This window comes from Phascolarctos cinereus, unplaced genomic scaffold, assembly GCF_003287225.1.
Source record: "Phascolarctos cinereus isolate Bilbo 61053 unplaced genomic scaffold, phaCin_HiC Scaffold_2;HRSCAF=192, whole genome shotgun sequence".
Classification (NCBI taxonomy): domain Eukaryota; kingdom Metazoa; phylum Chordata; class Mammalia; order Diprotodontia; family Phascolarctidae; genus Phascolarctos; species Phascolarctos cinereus.
In genome coordinates this window covers 373,878,765-373,896,720 of record NW_027555625.1, presented here as the reverse complement: position 1 = coordinate 373,896,720, position 17,956 = coordinate 373,878,765, and the positions used below count along the sequence as shown (strand labels likewise).

The following is a 17,956-nucleotide window of genomic DNA, read 5'->3' as shown; positions in this document are numbered from 1 at the left end:
TTTCACTTACTTCTTTACCCTCCCCAAATCCTCCAGAAAGGCTTTAAACAAAGTGGCTCCTTTTTTGATTTGGGTCCTTTAATGTTCATTGTGTAGTAGGACAGTACTCAGTCTGTCTATCTGTTGTCCCTTAATCTCACTAAATCACTGATCTATCTTTCTCCAAGCTTAAATTTTCTTGCCGGTATCTTTCATGCTATTTCTTATCAGCAAATTCTCACTGGTAACATGTTGCATCCTACTTCAACCCACCCGATGTCAACTGCACACTTTCATTCTTTGTATATCCATTTTTCTAACTCATCCACAATGCAATTTTCCAGATGTGATCCAGGTTTTTCTTTTATTCTTAAACAGTTCTGACTCCAGTAAAGTGTCCATCTCTAATGCCTTTTCTAGAGCTGTTCTAATGGACTAAATTCATGAGTTGCCCATCCATTCATCTCACAGTCTAGACAATGTATATTCTGCATCCATTTTTCCCATGCATTGTTAGGTCAGTCTCTTTTTGGTGATTGCCAAGCTCATCCTTCATAGAAATCCTACATAAATGACTCATTGTGGCATGGAGATGACTCTGAGTTCTTAAAGGTTCTAACAATGGAGCCAAGGCTCTGAAAGATTCTACCAAGTTGGAAAGGCTTTGAATATGATCCTAGGGACAAGCCATATCTATTGTCTGAGAACAAGTCTAGCTAAATACAAAGCAGCTTATAACCACTAAATGATGGATTCTTTGGCTATAGCTACCTGGGAAACAATGAAAAATAAAAAATGGCTTTCCGTCTTGGATGAGCTTCCTTCTGCTTCTTCAGTGACTGGTAGAGTACCAGAAAAGGGATGTGGAGATATTGAGAATTGAGCATTTTCTAGACTACCTGTAAACATTAATTTAACTCCCAGAATTGGAAATATGATGTTTCAGTATAATGATCGAAGTGCTGATAATATTAGATGAACTATAATATAATATTGACACTTTTCTTACATGTGAAACCAGAAGACAAAAAGATGGAAGAATGTATGTCTCCTTGGAGAGTGAATAAAGGAGTTACAAAAGTTTGATTCATAATACATTCAGAGGCATAAAAATTTCAAAGGATGTTTAGTTACTTCGCTTAGAGTGAGAATAAAAGACAAGCATATAATTGTAGCTTTTGCACCAACATCTGTTGCATAGAATGAACTCACATAGAGACACTTTATGAAGGACTTGACAAGATTCTTCAAATCAAGGAAAAAATACGTGGTGACTTAAATGCAAAAAAACAGAGGGCATAGGAGAAAATGGCAAAAACAGAGCATATGCTCTTGAATTAAGAAACAATAGAGACCAAATGATTGTAAACTACCCAAAAGACTTAGGTCTACACATGAATATTGTCTTCAAGAAGAAAGTGGGTGGTGTAGGTATGTTGAGAAATAATTGTGGAATTAAAACTGACAAAAAAATTTAAAGGAGAGTCACTCACAAAGCAATAGAAATGGCAATCACTTAACAACATTAAAAAACCTGGCAATCTTAAAATATAGGAAATAATTGGGGCAGCTAGGTGACACAGTAGCTAGATCTCTGGCCTTGGAGTCAGGAGGACCTGAATTCAAATCTGACCCAAGACACATGGCACTTACTAGCTGTGTGACCCTGGGCAAGTGACTTAACCCCAATTGCCTCACCAAAAGACCAAAAAAAAAACCCCCCAAAAACAAACAAAAATGTAGTAAATAATTGCTTACTAATGTGTTAATCATTTCAGAATAATCAGAGAGCAGTTAGACTGTTCATTAGGAAAAAAGTCACAATCAGCCCCAAATCAAAAGAAACAATAAGATGAGAAGGAAAATCTTTATGTAATTGCAACAACTAAAATCTGACCTATTAAAACAAGTTGTTGGCTTTGAAAATTAGAAATGGGGGCAGGTAGGTGGTGCAGTGGATAGAGCACCATCCCTGGATTCAGGAGGACCTGCGTTCAAATCCAGCCTCAGACACATAACACTTACTAGCTGCGTGACCCTGGGAAAGTCACTTAACCCCATTGCCTAGCCAAAAAAAAAAGAAAGAAAGAAAATTAGAAATGGATAAATACAGACACGGAGTAGAATTGTCACCATGTTGCAAAGAAATTCAATCTATGTAAAGCAATGCTACAGTCAGGAGCCCAGGAGAGTGCATAAACTGCTTCAATAAGCAAACATCTTATCTCTTTCCCAAACAAAAAGGCACGGTAGCCAATTAAGATGTGTTATGCTAGTTTCCATTAGTCTAGAGGGCTTTTTTGTTATTTATATGAGAAATCTTTTAGTTTGGACTAGAAGACCTGGACCAACTTGACCTTCAATATTAGCACAATGCTCAGCTCAAGCAATCAATAAGCTGCATTGTGACTTTCCAAAAATAAAACAAAAACATGGAAAGAGTATAGTAAAATGTAAAGTGAAAGCCATAACTCCCCCCACTTAAGATTAATGCAGACCATCAACAAAGATTAATGAAAACCAGAAGACTACACTAGAACAAATTACAGTAATGTTGTTGCCTTAGTATCCCAAGACTTAACATTGACCTACTCAAGAAAAGAAAAACATTGCAGACTGAGAAATTTTCCACACATAACTACATCCTCCAAGGAATTTAATTATGATATGAGATCGTAGGTACCAAAATGATCTGTTTTTTAAAGAAGGCATAAACTTCTTAAACAGTAAAAAACATTGTAAAAATAAATCAATGGCTGGTCATTATAATTCAATTCACAAATACAGCATCTACTATGGGCAAGACTCTGTGCTAGGGGATGGGAACACAAAAATAAGTTCCTGATATTAAGGAACTCATATTCTATCAAGGAGATTACATATAAGGAACTCTGATGATTGTAATGAATCATTGGTACAAAGATTATTCATTCCCAAGAATCACAATGGTGTATTTAAAAGTTTCATTGTGGAGTATTCTGCTTCACAATACCAGTAAATCTCTGGAGCACACAAATTTGGGATTAAGAATTCCATTATGGAGTTAAAAAAACAGAAAACGAATACATAGAATGACTAAAACAATGTATATGGAAAGAACAATAAAACAAAGCAAATGCTATGTATTATGATGCCAAGTTTTATAGCAGGGTAGGAATGAGGAAATTTAGTTCAGTCCTTTTGAGTAGGGGTAGGGGACTAAAGATGGGGAAGGTAGCAGAAGCCATCAGACCTTTGAAATCTTTGTTATCCTCTTCAACAGACTAAAGGAGGGCCAGTTTCTAAAGAGACAGAGTTTTGGTTTTTCCTCACTAGGGAGAAACTCTTGTCCAATACCTGTGTATCAATGCACTTAGTATTCCATGAGATCCTGTCCTTTATGTGAGGACAAAATCTAAACAGTGTCCCTTGGAGAGAGAGCCCTTCTTTAATCCATGTTACAGATAATAATAGGGCTCCCATTCTTGATCTTGCTTAGTTTTTGCTCAGCTGTTTCTTACTTTAAAATGTTTGTTTTTAGATGAGGTCTCTTGGATAGGGAAGGAGAAGAGGTACTTTCAGAAATGAATGTGTTGTGAAAAATAAAAGGCATAAATAAAAAATAAATTCATCTGAAGTGTAAATTAAAATAAATAATTTTCACATACTTCCTCATCCATACTCCTTAAATTCAAAATACACAAGTAACTAATGAGCATAAGTGTCTTCTAAAAACAAAATTAATTCCTTTTCCCCAAAATAGAAGAATAATCACAGAATCAAAGAACCTAGAGTTGAAAGAGATCCCAGAGGCTAGCTAGTCCAATCTATAACTTAAAAAAAAAGATCCTCTACAATATCAAACAGGTCACCATCCAAGCTTTGCCTGAAGACCTGTAGTGAGTGGTAATTTCTTAATGCAGCCCATTCCACTTCTGGAAATTTTTTTCCTAACATCAAGCCTTAATCTACCTCTGTACAACATTGCTTTGACACTCGTTACTCCTCTGTGATCAACCAGAACACGTCTAATATATTTTTTCTGTGTGAGAGTCCTTCAAGTCCATCAAAAAATTGGGATTAATGGGATCGAGTTTTTCCTGTTGGAGCCATGCTGATTTTTGGTGATCTTTGCTTTTTTTTTTTTTTAATATTCACTAACCACCCTCTTAGTCATAGATTCTAGAATTTTGCAAGGAATTAAGTCAAGCTGACTAGCCTATAGTTAGCACACACTCCATCACCCCCCTCCATTATGAAAATTGAAACATTTGTCTTTTCCCATTTTCCAGAAAAGGGTAACATTCCCATTTTCCGTGATCTTTCAGCAATTACATCTGTCAGTGTTTCATCATCCTTCAATATAATTCATCTCGATCGTTTTTGTTCTGTACAAAGACTATTACCCTTGTCAAATAAAATGAGCAAAGAGCTGAGTAGTTCTGCCTTTCCCCCATTATCAGTCATCATCATCATCATCATCATCATCATCATCACCACCACCACCACCACGACATCCACCAAAAGAAGCAGTCTTGCCTCTTTGATCCTTTCTTTGATCATTTTTTTCCTTTCATGTAGTTTTAAAAGAACATTTTCTTGTATTCTTTCTTTCTTTCTTTCTTTCTTTCTTTCTTTCTTTCTTTCTTTCTTTCTTTCTTTCTTTTTTTGGTGAGGCAATCAGGGTTAAGTGACTTGCCCAGGGTCACACAACTAGTGAGTATCATGTGTCTGAATTCAGGTTTGAACTCAGGTCCTCCTAACGCCAGGGCCAGTGCTCTATCCACTGTGCCACCTAGCTGCTCTCTTGTATTCTTTGATACTCTTTGATCCTAGCTTCAAATAATGCTGAGCTTTGCTGCACTTGCTAAATTCTTACAGAAACTTGCCTAGCTTTTGTACTCGCCTGTCTTTACCTACCCGTTTCTTTTTCCTCTACATCCTTTAAAACAATCTAAGTGGGGCAGCTAGGTGGCGCAGCGGATAGAGCACTGACCCTGGAGTCAGGAAGAAGTCCCAAGTTTAAATCGGGCTTCATATACTTGACACTTACTAGCTGTGTGACTCTGGACAAGTCACTTAACCCCGATTGCATCACACACACAAAAAAAAACCTCAAACCAAACAAAAAACAACATAAGCTACAAAACCCCAAAACAAACACTCAATTTTTTTTGTGAGTTCCCTGAGCAAGCATACTGGTATCTTCAGGCAACATTCCTCTTTTTTTTTTAACTTCTCCTAGGAATTGTTTCACTTTATATCTTTAGAATTTCATTCTTGAGAATTTTTTATCATTCTGGGCTGATTTTCCATTTAAAATTGTACTCCATGGAATTAAATGTGAAAAGCATATTCAAATAATATAGTTCACTTTCACCAAATGCAGAATTTGGGGAACATTTGCAAACATAAATATAATTGTTTTTAATTGGATAGTATTTCCAATAAGGATGCTGTCGTATCCATTCCTTTCATTACTTCAAAGTGAAGTGATTTAATAAGATGTTACACTAGAATTCTTTTTTTTAAAGGCAATTGGGGTTAAGTGACTTGCCCAGGGTCACACAGCTAGTAAGTATCAGGTGTTTGGTCTGAGGCCAGATTTGAACTCAGGTCCTCCTGACTTCAGGGCCGGTGCTCTATCCACTGCGCCATCTAGCTGCCACTTACAATAGAATTCTGACAAGTAACTTTATTTGAAGCTGGACCTCCCAGTATTTATATTTACTATCATCACATACCATTTACATTGAAAAGGAAGTTTGATCTGATATCGAAATCATAGGTTATTTAGAACCAGAAATGACTTCAAAGACCAAATAGTTAAACTCCTTCATTCCCCAGATGAGGAAAGTGGGCTGGAAAGAGTGGAAAATGGCAGAACTTGATCTGTCTCTCATTCTCTTTCTCTTCCCACAACAGTCATATTCTTTTCAATATTTTTATCAACATGGACTGAGATGCAAAGTCAAGTTTGTTGTTTTTCAGATGAAAAAATTCTGAAAATGGTCGTTAATAATGAGAATGAGAATTTTATGATGCCTTAAGGTGTATAAAGTACATTAAATGCATAATTTCATATGATCTTCACAGCTACCTCTAGGAGTAGGTACAAAATGTGGTATAATCTGTATTTTATATCCGAGGAAACTGAACCTTAGATAAGTTTGGTGGTTACACATTAGTAAGCACGGAATTGAATTTGAATGAAAATTAGAATTAACATATTTCAACAATCTGGAAAGGTGAACAAAAACTAATTAGTGCTATTCTACATCGACAACATTGTGGGCTTATTGAACTCCTGGTCACTAAAAGTGGTCAAGCAGATGTATACAGTTCAAATAGGGATGATGCAAAAGAGATCCCTGCATTGCCAAATTACCTCTAAGGCATTTAAAATTTTTTTTTCCTTTGGTTAGGCAATGGGGTTAAGTGACTTGCCCAGGGTCACAAAGCTAGTAAGTGTTATATGTCTGGCGCCACATTTGAACTCAGGTCCTCCTGAATCCAGGGCCAGTGCTCTATCCACCGCACCACCTAGCTGCCTCCGTTTTCAAATTTCTAAAATATCATTCCAAATGTAGAATTGAAAAATCATGCTCAATGTATATGATGTAACAAGTCCAGAACAAATTTACCAGGAAAAGACAAGCTTACCTGAATGAATGACTGATCTTCCTTACATAGAACTGACTCATCAGATATTAATAGAGCCTCCTTTTTCTCACAGTTCGGCTGCATAGTTAAAGTATCTACGTAGTTAGACCGAGTAAACATCACCTGGCTTTTCCTAGAATCCGAGGTGAGAGAAACTTCATGAGAATACGACTGCAGAAAAGCTCTTACTCCATCTATGCCCACGAACTCTGAGGCAGGGATATTTTGAAAATGTTCACTTGTAGATTCTAATATCTTAGAGGTCTGCCACTGGTAAAGCCTCTGGGCCAATAAAACGATGATGAAGAAAAAGAAGAGACAGGACACTGAAGCCACTGCAATAACCAGATAGAGGGTGAGATCAGAGTCTTTGGGAGGCTCTGAGGATGCCAGGCTGCTAAGATCAGAAAGGATCTCAGGAATAGTGTCAGCCACCACCACTGTGACACTGACAGTGGCAGAGAGAGGAGGCTTTCCGTTATCTGTGACTGTCACCACAAGATTCTGCTTCAGGGCATCTTTGTCCACGAAGGCGCGGGCTGTTTTGATCTCACCACTGTGCAGACCCATGGAGAAAAGCCCAGGTTCTGTGGCTTTGAGTAGGTGGTAGGACAGCCAGGCATTCTGACCAGAGTCTCCATCGACTGCCACCACCTTAGTCACTAGGTATCCTGGCTCTGCAGAGCGAGGGGCCAACTCCACTCCTGTAGAGCCATCCGTGGGGTAGGCGGGGTACAGGATTTCTGGGGCATTGTCATTCTGATCCAGGATGAACAGAGTCAGGGTCACGTTGGTGCTGAGAGGAGGGTCCCCAGAGTCCTTGGCTGTCACTCCTAGCTTCAATCCCCGGAACTGTTCATAATCAAAGGAACGCAGAGCATAGAGCACGCCAGTTTCGGAGTTAATAGAAACATAAGAGGAGAGCGGTGCACCATGCACCGAGTCATCTGTAATGGAATAAGTGATACGACCATTTTCCTCGCTATCAGGGTCTTGGGCAGTCAGACAGTAAATAGAAGTGCCCCTGGGATTGTTCTCCATAACATAGGCTGAGTAGGATGTCTGGACAAAAAGCGGAGGGTTGTCGTTGGTGTCTTGTATGTGCAAGGAGATGTGAGTGTCACTGGATAGAGGGGGATTCCCTCCATCGGTGGCTGTCACAGTGACGTTGTAAATGGAGATTTGCTCCCGATCCAGGGCTCTGTCGGTCACCAAACTATAATAATTTCCATAGGACTTTTCAAGTTTGAAAGGCAGGTGTTCTGGGATGGAGCATGTGACCTGGCCATTTTCCCCAGAATCTCTGTCATGCACATTGAAAAGGGCAATTACCGACCCTGCTGAAGAATTTTCGGAGATGGAGTTTGTAACGGAGGTAATGATGACATCGGGAGCGTTGTCATTCACATCCAGTACTTTGATTAGAACCTTGGCTCTGTCCAGAAGTCCAGGACCATCACGTACTTCTATGTCTATATCATAAAAACTAGATTTTTCATAATCTAGATTTTCCAATACAGTTATATCCCCAGTCAAAGAATTTAATCCGAATACCTGAGAAGTCTTTTGAGTCATTTTCCTGAAAAAATAAGTCATTTTTCCATTGATTCCCTCATCTGGATCAGTGGCATTTACTGTGAGTAGCAACGTTCCCACAGGCACGTTCTCAGGAACACTCACAGTATACAATGATTGAGTAAAAACCGGAGCGTTGTCGTTTGCATCAAGGACAGTCACACGAATGTGCACGGTGCCAGAGCGGACCGGATCTCCCCCATCCGAGGCTGTAAGGATGAGGTGGTGAACAGGCTCCTCCTCCCGGTCCAGGCCCCGATCCAGCACCAGTTCCGGGTACTTGGCCTCGTCTGTTCCTCTCTGCACATGCAGAGAGAAGTGATGGTTAGGGCTCAGCTGGTAGCTCTGGAGGGAATTTATTCCGACATCCGGATCAAAAGCCTCAGGAAGAAGAAACCTTGATCCTGACACTTCCTTTTCAATTATTTTTATTTCCGTTTCCTTTGTCTCAAATAGGGGGGAGTTATCATTAACATCAGTTATTTCCACTTCTACTCCATAAATTTTCACTTTGTCTGCTAGCAGAATCTCTATGTTTATAGTGCACACGGATGCTCTCCCACACAGCTCCTCCCTGTCTATTCTGTCTGCCGTGACTAAGCTGCCCGTTCTGACATTCAGAGCGAAATGCTGTGTCTTACCTCTCGAGACTATGCGGGCTCCACCCTCTGACAATGCCCAAGGCTCCAACCCTAGGTCCTTCGCGATGTCCCCCACGAAAAAGCCCTTCTCCATCTCCTCAGGTACTGAGTAGCGGATTTGTCCAGACCCGGCGTCCCATAGAGTCCCCAGGAGAAAGCAAAACAGGACTCGCCCACTGCAGTTCTGGCGAATCCTCCGAGCCGCCATTACTTTCTCGCTAAGAAATTTTCTCTAAGTATCTGTTCAGTCTCTCAGTCTGGATGAACTCTTCTGTCCGCTGAGTCGCAAGGAATAGAATTCACCACAATCTAAAGCCGAATGGCTTGTAGCTGGGGTTTCTGTACAGCTTCTGAGGGTGTGCAAGCTTCTGAAGCTCTGTATAGTTTGAAATGGAGAGCGTTGGGCTGGGGATCTGGCTGCATTTCTCGTTCATCTCCCTGCTCGGTCAACAGCGGCGCCCAGAGTCTTAACTAATTACTACACCATCTCTAAGTAAAAGTAGCACCTTTTATACAAAAGGTTCTTATTCCTGTTATTTCCCATTTCTTTGAAACAAATCATACCTAGAGGCTTCATTTCTGTAATTTTACTAGAGACTTCCTGACAGTCACCCCCCGTCTCTCTCTCCGTGTGTGTGTGTGTGTGTGTGTGTGTGTATAATTTTTAAAGGTAGGCAAGAGATGCTAAGGTCAAATTTCCATTTATATTCTCCTGTCCAATTTTCCTCATTCCTCATTATCAGACCTAATGTAAGATCACCAGGAATACTCCAGTTTTCTTCTCCCAAACTTTCCTCCACACTACAATATTCCCACAGAAGAGATTTCTAGGAGGTGAAGCCAAGATCATTATGCTTCATGAACTAGAGAACAAATGGTTTACTGATGAGTTTTTTTTTTACTTCTATCGAATGAATCCTACTAAGTTTTGAATCGCCCAGCTAAAATGGAGACACTTTCATTGTTACGCATGTGTCCATGTTGTACACTCAGCAAATTATCTTTTCTTATGCTGAATGACTACAGCAATTACAATCCTCTCCATGAGCATTTTCCTAATCATAATCAGATATGAGTGTGTATGAAAGGGTTTTTACACACTAAAGAAACAGACATTAGAAAATTGTAAAGAAATATACAGATTTCCCAGATATGTTGATTTTAATTGTCCTGTATTTGTACCCAAGTTTTTCTGATTTATAGCCCATCAATGTGTGCCAAGTTGCTTTTCAGTACCTTGCTGGTTTGCTTATAAGAAAATGTTTTTTATCCAGACTTGTGATTTAATTGGTAGAGTGATGCCTGAGTGAGGGAATTCTAACAATGTAGATAGAGTTGAAATATTAAATGACTTGAATAAGGTCACACAGTTGGGATGTTGGAAGCAAGACTCAGGTTTTTAACTGATTCCAAGGCCAACCCTCAATCTACTTACACTATGTTGTTACTAAAAATGTTGTCTAGTACCCAAGGAAAGCTAAAAGTCATGGAAAATTAAGTAAAAGCCAAACTACACTAACTTATAGTATTTAAGGTAAAGGAAAAGATATGGAATTGAGAGACTTGACAGAAAGGCAAACTTAAAAGTTTATGCAAAAACTTACGTGAGAAGAAATGACAAAATCAGAAATGACTTTGGATTCCCCAGTACTGTTATCCAGGCCACAGGAGCTATCATTTAAGAGGAGATCTTGTGGAGCAGACATGTCCCCAGTCAACTTGAGAAAATTGTATTCCATTTTCCCTGATTCAGAGGCCACACACAGATTATAAGAATATGGCAAAGTCCCGTCACTATAGTTTGGGATTATTCCAGGTGCAGGATGAGAGCAAATATCTGCTCTAAAACAACCTAATACCTTGGAATTGGAGGATTTTTTAAGGCACAGAGCAATAGCCAGTACTATGCTGAGAAAGAACAAGATGGAAATTAAAGCTAAAGCTATGACCAGGTAAAACTGTAGCTCAGACTGAGGGTCCAGGATGTCTGAGTGTTCCTCCCTCATTTCTGGCAAAACCTCCTGCAGGCTGTCTGCAAAGACCAGGTGAAGAGTCACAGTGGCAGACAGAGGGGGCTGGCCTCCATCCTGCACAGAGACCAGCAGGCGGTGCCGAGCAGAGTCACGGTCAGCCATAGCCCGAGCTGTCCTGACTTCACCCGTGTGCAGCCCCAGGCTGAAGAGCCCCGGATCCGTGGCCTGCAGGACGCGGTAGCCCAGCCAGGCATTGTGTCCCGAGTCAGCGTCCACCGCCACCACTTTGGTGACTAGGTAGCCTGGTTCAGCTGAGCGAGGGACCATGTCAAAGAGGGCTGAGTCTTCAGCCTCCAGTGCCGGGTAAAGGATGAATGGGGCATTGTCATTTTGATCCATTATGAACACCCGAAGGGTAACGTTAGTGCAGAAGGCAGGGGAGCCAGCGTCACAGGCCTGAAGAATCAACTCAAAGGTACGGATCTGCTCATAGTCGAAAGAACGTTGAGCGAAGATTTCTCCACTATGGATGCTGACTGATACATAGGAGGACAGCAGCAACAAAGCTAGGTCGCTGTTGACAATGGAGTAGGACAAACTACCGTTTTGCTCCAGGTCTGGGTCAACTGCTGAGACACAGGAAATAGATGCACCTGAAGGATTGTTCTCAGGAACATAAGCCACATAGGAAGGTTTCAGGAAAACAGGGGCATTGTCATTGACGTCTGCTATGTGAAGAATGAAGGTTTTACTGGTGGTTAGAGGGGGATTTCCTTTGTCCATGGCAGTGACAGTGATGTTATACTCTGAGGTCTGCTCACGGTCCAGAGCTCCGTCTGTCAGCAGCTTGTAATAATTCTTAGAAGAGGATTCTAACTTGAAGGGGAAATTTCCTTGAAGATAACACATAACTTTCCCATTTTCTCCTGCATCTCTGTCACGGATTTTCAGAAGTGCAATGACAGTGCCAGGCTCAGAATTCTCTGGAACTGGACTGAACACAGATGCCAAAGTCATTTCAGGGGCACAGTCATTTTCATCGAGAATTTCTATGTGGATTTTGCAGTGTGATGCTAGATCTCCAAGGTCTTTTGCTTCTATGTTTAGGGTATAACTATTAGCATTTTCGAAGTCCAAATTATTCCTAGTCGTGATTTCTCCTGTCTTTTGATTCAAGTTGAATAAAAGTTTCACATCCTTGGCTGTATTTTGGAAGGAGAATGTAATTTCTGCATTGACTCCTTCATCCTGGTCGGTGGCCATAACGCGAAGTACCGAGGATCCTGGGGGCAGATTCTCCCGCACACTCACTCTGTAGACTTGCTGGCTGAATACTGGGGCATTATCATTGGCATCCACAACATTGATTCTGATCTGAGCAGTGCCATTTTGGGCCGGCTGACCACCGTCCAGGGCCATCAAGACCAATTGATGTGAACTCTGCTGTTCCCTATCCAGAGATTTTTTCAGTATCAACTCAGGGTATTTATTGCCATCTGGACTCTGTTTCACTGTTAGGTCGAAGTAACTGTTTTGTTCAAGGTAGTATCTTTGTACAGAATTTGTCCCAACATCTGAATCCACAGCGGGGTCCAGAGGAAAGGACGAACCTACTTGAATGGATTCCGAGATCTTTAAATCTACTTGCGACCTTTCGAATAGCGGGGCATTATCGTTAATATCTAGCATGACCACAATTACATGGAAAATATTTAGAGGATTTTCGGCAACTGTTTCGAAATCAAGTGAGCACACGGGCTTCCTTCCACATATTTCCTCTCGGTCTATTCTGTTGCTGACCAGCAATTCCCCGCTCTCCGAGCTGATGCTGAAGTATTCCCTCTCTGCGCTAACCCGCAGCTTTCTAACCGGCAAGTCCTGGACCTCTAGTCCCAGATCCCTAGCGAGGTCCCCCACCACCGACCCTTTCGCCATCTCCTCTGGAATGCAGTAGCGGATCTGCTCAGAAAATACGCAGCAGAACAAAGACGCCAAGAAGGGGACCAGTACCTGCGGCCTCAGAGTCAGAGCTCTTTGCCCGGCGCTCCTTCCCATCTCTCAGGCTCTCCGTGCAGACAAAAAGTCTAGTCTCTCAGAAGCCAAAGTGAGTTGTACGAATCAGTGTTACAGACGGGCCAATTTCACTGTCTAGCCTAGCGTGGCTGCAAAGCTGTGTGTTCCAGGGAAGATTCTGTGAGACTGGAGCTTTAATAAATATAAGGCTTCTTGGTGGACAGGAAATTACCCATCAGGAAGCTGGCTCCAGAGGAGTCTCTGTTCCAGCTCTCCCTCCACACTGGCCGACAGCGGCGCCCAGTGTTTCTGTCTGTGAACTGAAACAAGTCTCTCTTAAACAGATCTTTCCCAGAAAAAATCATTTCAGTGACAATTAGGATTAACAAATATCTTTTTCTTCTTTTAGAGTATCACAGGCTAATTTTCCCTTATCACTTTGCAATTTTTCTTTCCCTCTCTGTATTAGAAATGCTTTTTGTGACAGAAAGTCATAGGATCATCATTTTACAGCTGCAAGGAGTCTTAGAGGCCATGTAGTCCAACACTTCACTTTACAAAATAAGAAACTGACGTTCCCACAGGCGAATTGATTTGTCCAAAGTCACCCAGCTAGTAATTGGCACAAGCTGGATTCCAAGCCCTGTTCTCTGAGTTCAAATATATTGCCATCTCCACTGTACCACTCTGCTTCTCATGGGGTGATTTAATTGTCATAATACTTTTTTCAGGTGACTTTTCTGTCACTCTTTTTACGTAATAGTAGTGATGTTTTGTTGGTCGATTCATTCTTGATAATTTCCTTTCCTCATTTTTCCCATGAACTTTTTAATAAACCTGTGTGGAAGTGCTCAACATGTGAGGACATTCGAGCTTTAACCTGGGCAGACGGGCCAAAACCAGGTGGAGCATAACTGACAGGCCTCAAACCCAGCAGTAAGTTAGGAGGCTATCTACCCCAAGCGTAAGATGTCTCCCGGTGGAATGGGCAGATGAAAACAATTTATTCCAACATCAATAAAGGCAGCTGAAGGGGATGCTGTGGCGTACTTAGACCTTGATCAGACATAGAAGATGACAAGATCCTCCACTGCATGCGGGGCCATCGCCAGTTGTCTTGACTTTTGTCTTGACAATGGACTACAATGACTCAGAAAGAGAGAGTGAGATTGACTACTTTGTACAACTCTTCCTCACTTAAATCCAATTCACTCCATGATATTGCTCATCTTTGAAAACGAAGGATGAAGGACAACTAGTCAATGGTATCTCTGCTATCTGTGCTTCAGTGGATAAGGGATTTCATTGATGTAAGCCCTTCTTCCTGGTATATTTGCCATCCATTCCTGTAGCCTCATCCTCATTTTTGTTCATATTCTTTCATAAATTCTCTAAAGAGTTATTAATCATCATACTTGAGGCCTTTCCACAAAGCCTTTACCTAAAAATTTTTTCTAGTACCAGTGCAGACTGCATATATCTTACTCCTTACTTTGTCCATGTAACCTCATTTTTCAAACATATCTTTTAGGTAGCTAAAATTGTGTGTGTGTGTGTGTGTGTGTGTGTGTGTGTGTGTGTGTGTGAAAATCATAGTGTAGCCTATTTACAAATATGTATTTCTCTATTGTCATTTTGGTCACCTGCTATTTTGATTTCTTTCATGTCTTGTGTTACTTCATGATTTGCAGCATGATTATGAGACCAGTGGAATTTAGGTATATAAAATATGAGACCTGAGGTCTGGGAACACCTAGGAATCTTTGAAAGCAGCATGCAAATTGCCAAATGAAACTGTCAAGATTTAAGAACTCTGATTAATGAAATGACCAACCGTGATTCCAGACGAACAATGATGAAGAAAGCTACTAATTTACTGACTGACAGATGATGGGTTCAAGTTGAGGAACAAAGCATATATTTTTCTGACACATCCAACAGGGGAATTTTTTTTTTCGCTGAACTATGCATATTTTTCTAGGGTTTTTTTTTACATGGTGGGAGGGGGAGGAGAAAGGAGATTTGGAGTAGGTGGGGTAGGGATAGAGTTGCCAAAAAGAAGAAAAAGTAAAAAGAAAGGAAAGAGTGTTATTGAAACATTTTGCAATGTCTAGAAGAGAGAAGAACGAAGGTTAGAAAGAATCCCAGATGAGCAGATCTTGGAAAGTAGTTACATGTTGGATTTATGATATACTTAAAAAGTGGTGCAAGTTGTATATAATGGAGATTCTTAGTTTCTTGTACAATCCTTTAAAAAATTATATGCGCATGTGGAAGTGCTAATCTTGTTTGTTGTTTCTTAAATTCAGAATTTTAAAAAAAGCCTCCTTTCCTCCTATTCAACCTCGGGCCAAGTTTTTGTCCATCTACAGTTTTTGTCAGTCAGTGAATGAAGCAACTGCATATCAATAAGCTGGACAACAGCTGTTATGTGTGTACCATCAAATTCATTTCTTTTCAGTGGCAATGGATCACATTTTGGGAATTCTGTATTGTTCTGCTCCTTGATGAAATCAGCACAATACAACTAAAGCCAGAAATGTTTGTATGACCTTATCAACCATATAGAATGCCTCTAATTTGTAGTCTAAAAATCATCATCCTTGGTAACGGTGAACACCACAGCTATGTATGCATGTGTGTGTGTGTGTGTGTGTGTGTGTGTGTGTGTGTGTGTGTATTATGCCTTGATTGATATCACTAATTAGAGTAACAGGAACTGGAGGTGTGGTATCATTAGTATAGGCAATGCTAAGTAAGGCAACTCCTTCTGCTAACATAGATTGTCATCTCATCTGCAATTTATGCTTTGCTTAGGGTACTGAAAGAATAAATTCATTGCCCAAGGTCACACAGTTAATATGTGTCAATGGTGGAATTTGAACACAGGTCTTCTTGGCTTCAAGGTTAACTCTCTATCTACTATTTCATGATCCCTTAATTAGAAGATCATTGAGTAAAGTTATCCATATTCATTTATCATTTTTTTTATATTAACATGTGCATGGGAAGTATATGTTAAAAGGGAGATTCTTTAAAGTTATATTTTGCTTTAGCCAGTCAAATGCTTCCATATATTCAAGAAAAAATAAACAAAAGGATATGGTATTCTCTAGAAGATTTGAGTTGTTTCAGAAATTCATTAGTGATGAAACACACTTCCTCTCAGTAGATTAGTGAAGGATTATATGTGTACAATACCAAATACCCTATCAGACTCGGCAGCCGCATTGATAGGTTTTGCTTGAACTATTTTTCAGAAAATGAAAGATTCAATATGGGGTTAAAGGGAGAGAAAGATTTCAGGAAATAACTGGTATAAAAATAAAATGCATAGATTAACCTTAAGAAAAAAAAGATAATCGTTAAAGTCTGCTTGCTCTCTTCTTACTGTTTCTTTAAGTAAACAACAAAACATGGAACACCACTGCCTCTAACAAAAGAAAGATGAGTATCACACAGATGTCAACGAAGAGTGCCATGATAGGTGTAAGCAGGCTACAGCATATAACACTGAGGCATTCTTTTTTTTCTACCAACAAACTTACACAATACAAGATGACAGATACACAAAAAAGTAGTATTTTCTTTAGAAGTAATACAGTTATCTCAAAGTAATATGACGATTGCAAAAACAATAATTGAATTCTGAACTATATATTGGATCACTCAGACGATATTTTTTTCCTTTTTTTGGGCCAGGCAATGGGGTTAAGTGACTTTCCCAGGGTCACATAGCTAGTAAGTGTTACGTGTCTGGGGCCGAATTTGAACTCAGGTCCTCCTGAATCCAGGGTGGGTACTCTATCCACTGAGCCACCGAGCTGCCCCCAGAAGATATTTCTATTATGAACTAAATAAAGCACCCAACTTTCTAGGAACTGTGATGGTACAGTAAAAGTTTCACAGAGAATCACTACTTCTCAAAGACACGCTAATTTATCTCTAGTGTACAATATTTTGAAATATGTCCACTCATACCGGATAATAGACTAAAATAGGTAATTTTCTCATGATTGCATACTTTTTATTCCATGGCCCCTGAATTAAAAACACATAAATACAAACGAACTAATTCAACTTTCAGATAAAATATATTGCTATTCTAGGAAACTGTAAAAATGGCAAAAAAAAATCAAATAAATGGCGAAGAAAGAGAATGTTTCTATTAATATGGCAACTAACTTTTACTTCGTCCCAATAAGGATGTCTGATATTAATTCCATTAGCAGTTTTCTAAGAGCGGCTTCTTAAGATTTAAAATATACTTTTGGGACTGTGATTGGGGTAGTACATTAGATAGGTTAATTACAGTGAACAAAGAGAAAGGTAGTCAGGGATTGATGTTAATGTGGAGGGGTTGAAGTCATTAGAATACATACAGATGGAAACAAGACATTAAAAACCCATAGGATCCAACATCATTATTTGACAGAAGAGGAGAATGAAGCCAGGGAGGGGAAGTGATGGTGCTAGAAACAAAGTCTCTGGATTGTCATCCACTCTTCATTACTCCACACAGCAAGGTCTTATTCAACATGCTTCTTAGTATATGTGAAGAAATAGAAATTGTGGGGGGTTGTTTTTTTTTTGAGCGGGCAGAAGACATGGATCTATGCAAAACAATCAATACTTCTGATGAATCTGGATTGAAAAATATCTCAACGGACTTTAGCTATGAACTTAAGTATAAGAATAAATAAAATGATGTTCTTGGGTACAAAAATCAACAGTGAAAGTATAGGAATGGGAAAACTAATTTACATAAATTAATTTGAAAATATAGACGAATTTCAATGGATGGAAAACGCAATATGTTAACATTATGATGTAGGTTAATAAAATGCTTAATGTTCAGAAGAGAAAGAATAATATCCCTATTCTTAATAGTGATCAGTTCATGTTCTGAGTTACTGGGTTCAGTTGAGAAGACCACAAAATATAAGTTTCTAGAAGAAGGCGTCCAGAAGTTAAAGGTTTTTTAAACAAAAGAATATGATGAATAGTTGAAGAAGTGAGGAATATTCAGTCAAAAGATTAAACTTTAGGAGTAAGTTACAGTAATCTCTATTTGAAGGACACCTTACATATGCAATGAGAACTACTCTGTTTAAGTAAGAATTAGTGACTCAA

The 17,956-nt window shown here is 39.7% G+C and overlaps 2 protein-coding genes across 3 annotated transcripts in view; both read right to left on the bottom strand.

Annotated features, from left to right (window-relative positions):
• Positions 1–17,956, bottom strand: part of LOC110220871 (protocadherin gamma-C4) — a 215,327-nt gene that overhangs the window by 118,538 nt on the left and 78,833 nt on the right. Inside the window, exon 1 of one of the 2 annotated variants that reach the window (XM_021005100.2) lies at positions 10,442–13,034. The exons of the other annotated variant lie outside the window; for it this stretch is intronic. Coding sequence (XP_020860759.1) covers positions 10,442–12,865 — 2,424 coding nt within the window. The 5' untranslated portion in view covers positions 12,866–13,034. Of the gene's footprint in view, positions 1–10,441; positions 13,035–17,956 lie in introns of those variants that run through there. 2 annotated transcript variants of the gene reach the window in all.
• Positions 2,943–9,295, bottom strand: LOC144455468 (protocadherin gamma-A4-like). Its single transcript, XM_078148881.1, has 2 exons — positions 6,622–9,295; positions 2,943–2,981 (listed from the first exon to the last, which is right to left on the bottom strand). Exons 1-2 carry the CDS (start codon positions 9,043–9,045, stop codon positions 2,943–2,945), a joined length of 2,463 nt encoding a protein of 820 aa, XP_078005007.1. The 5' UTR covers positions 9,046–9,295.

Bases quoted from the DNA above. Each gene is read 5' to 3' on its own strand.
- LOC144455468 (XM_078148881.1), bottom strand. From the start codon at position 9,045: ATGGCGGCTCGGAGGATTCGCCAGAACTGCAGTGGGCGAGTCCTGTTT. The intron at 2,982-6,621 runs GTAAGCTTGTCT...TGTGTGCTCCAG, and splicing joins AAGATCAGTCATTCATTCAG to AGATTTACTGGTATTGTGAA.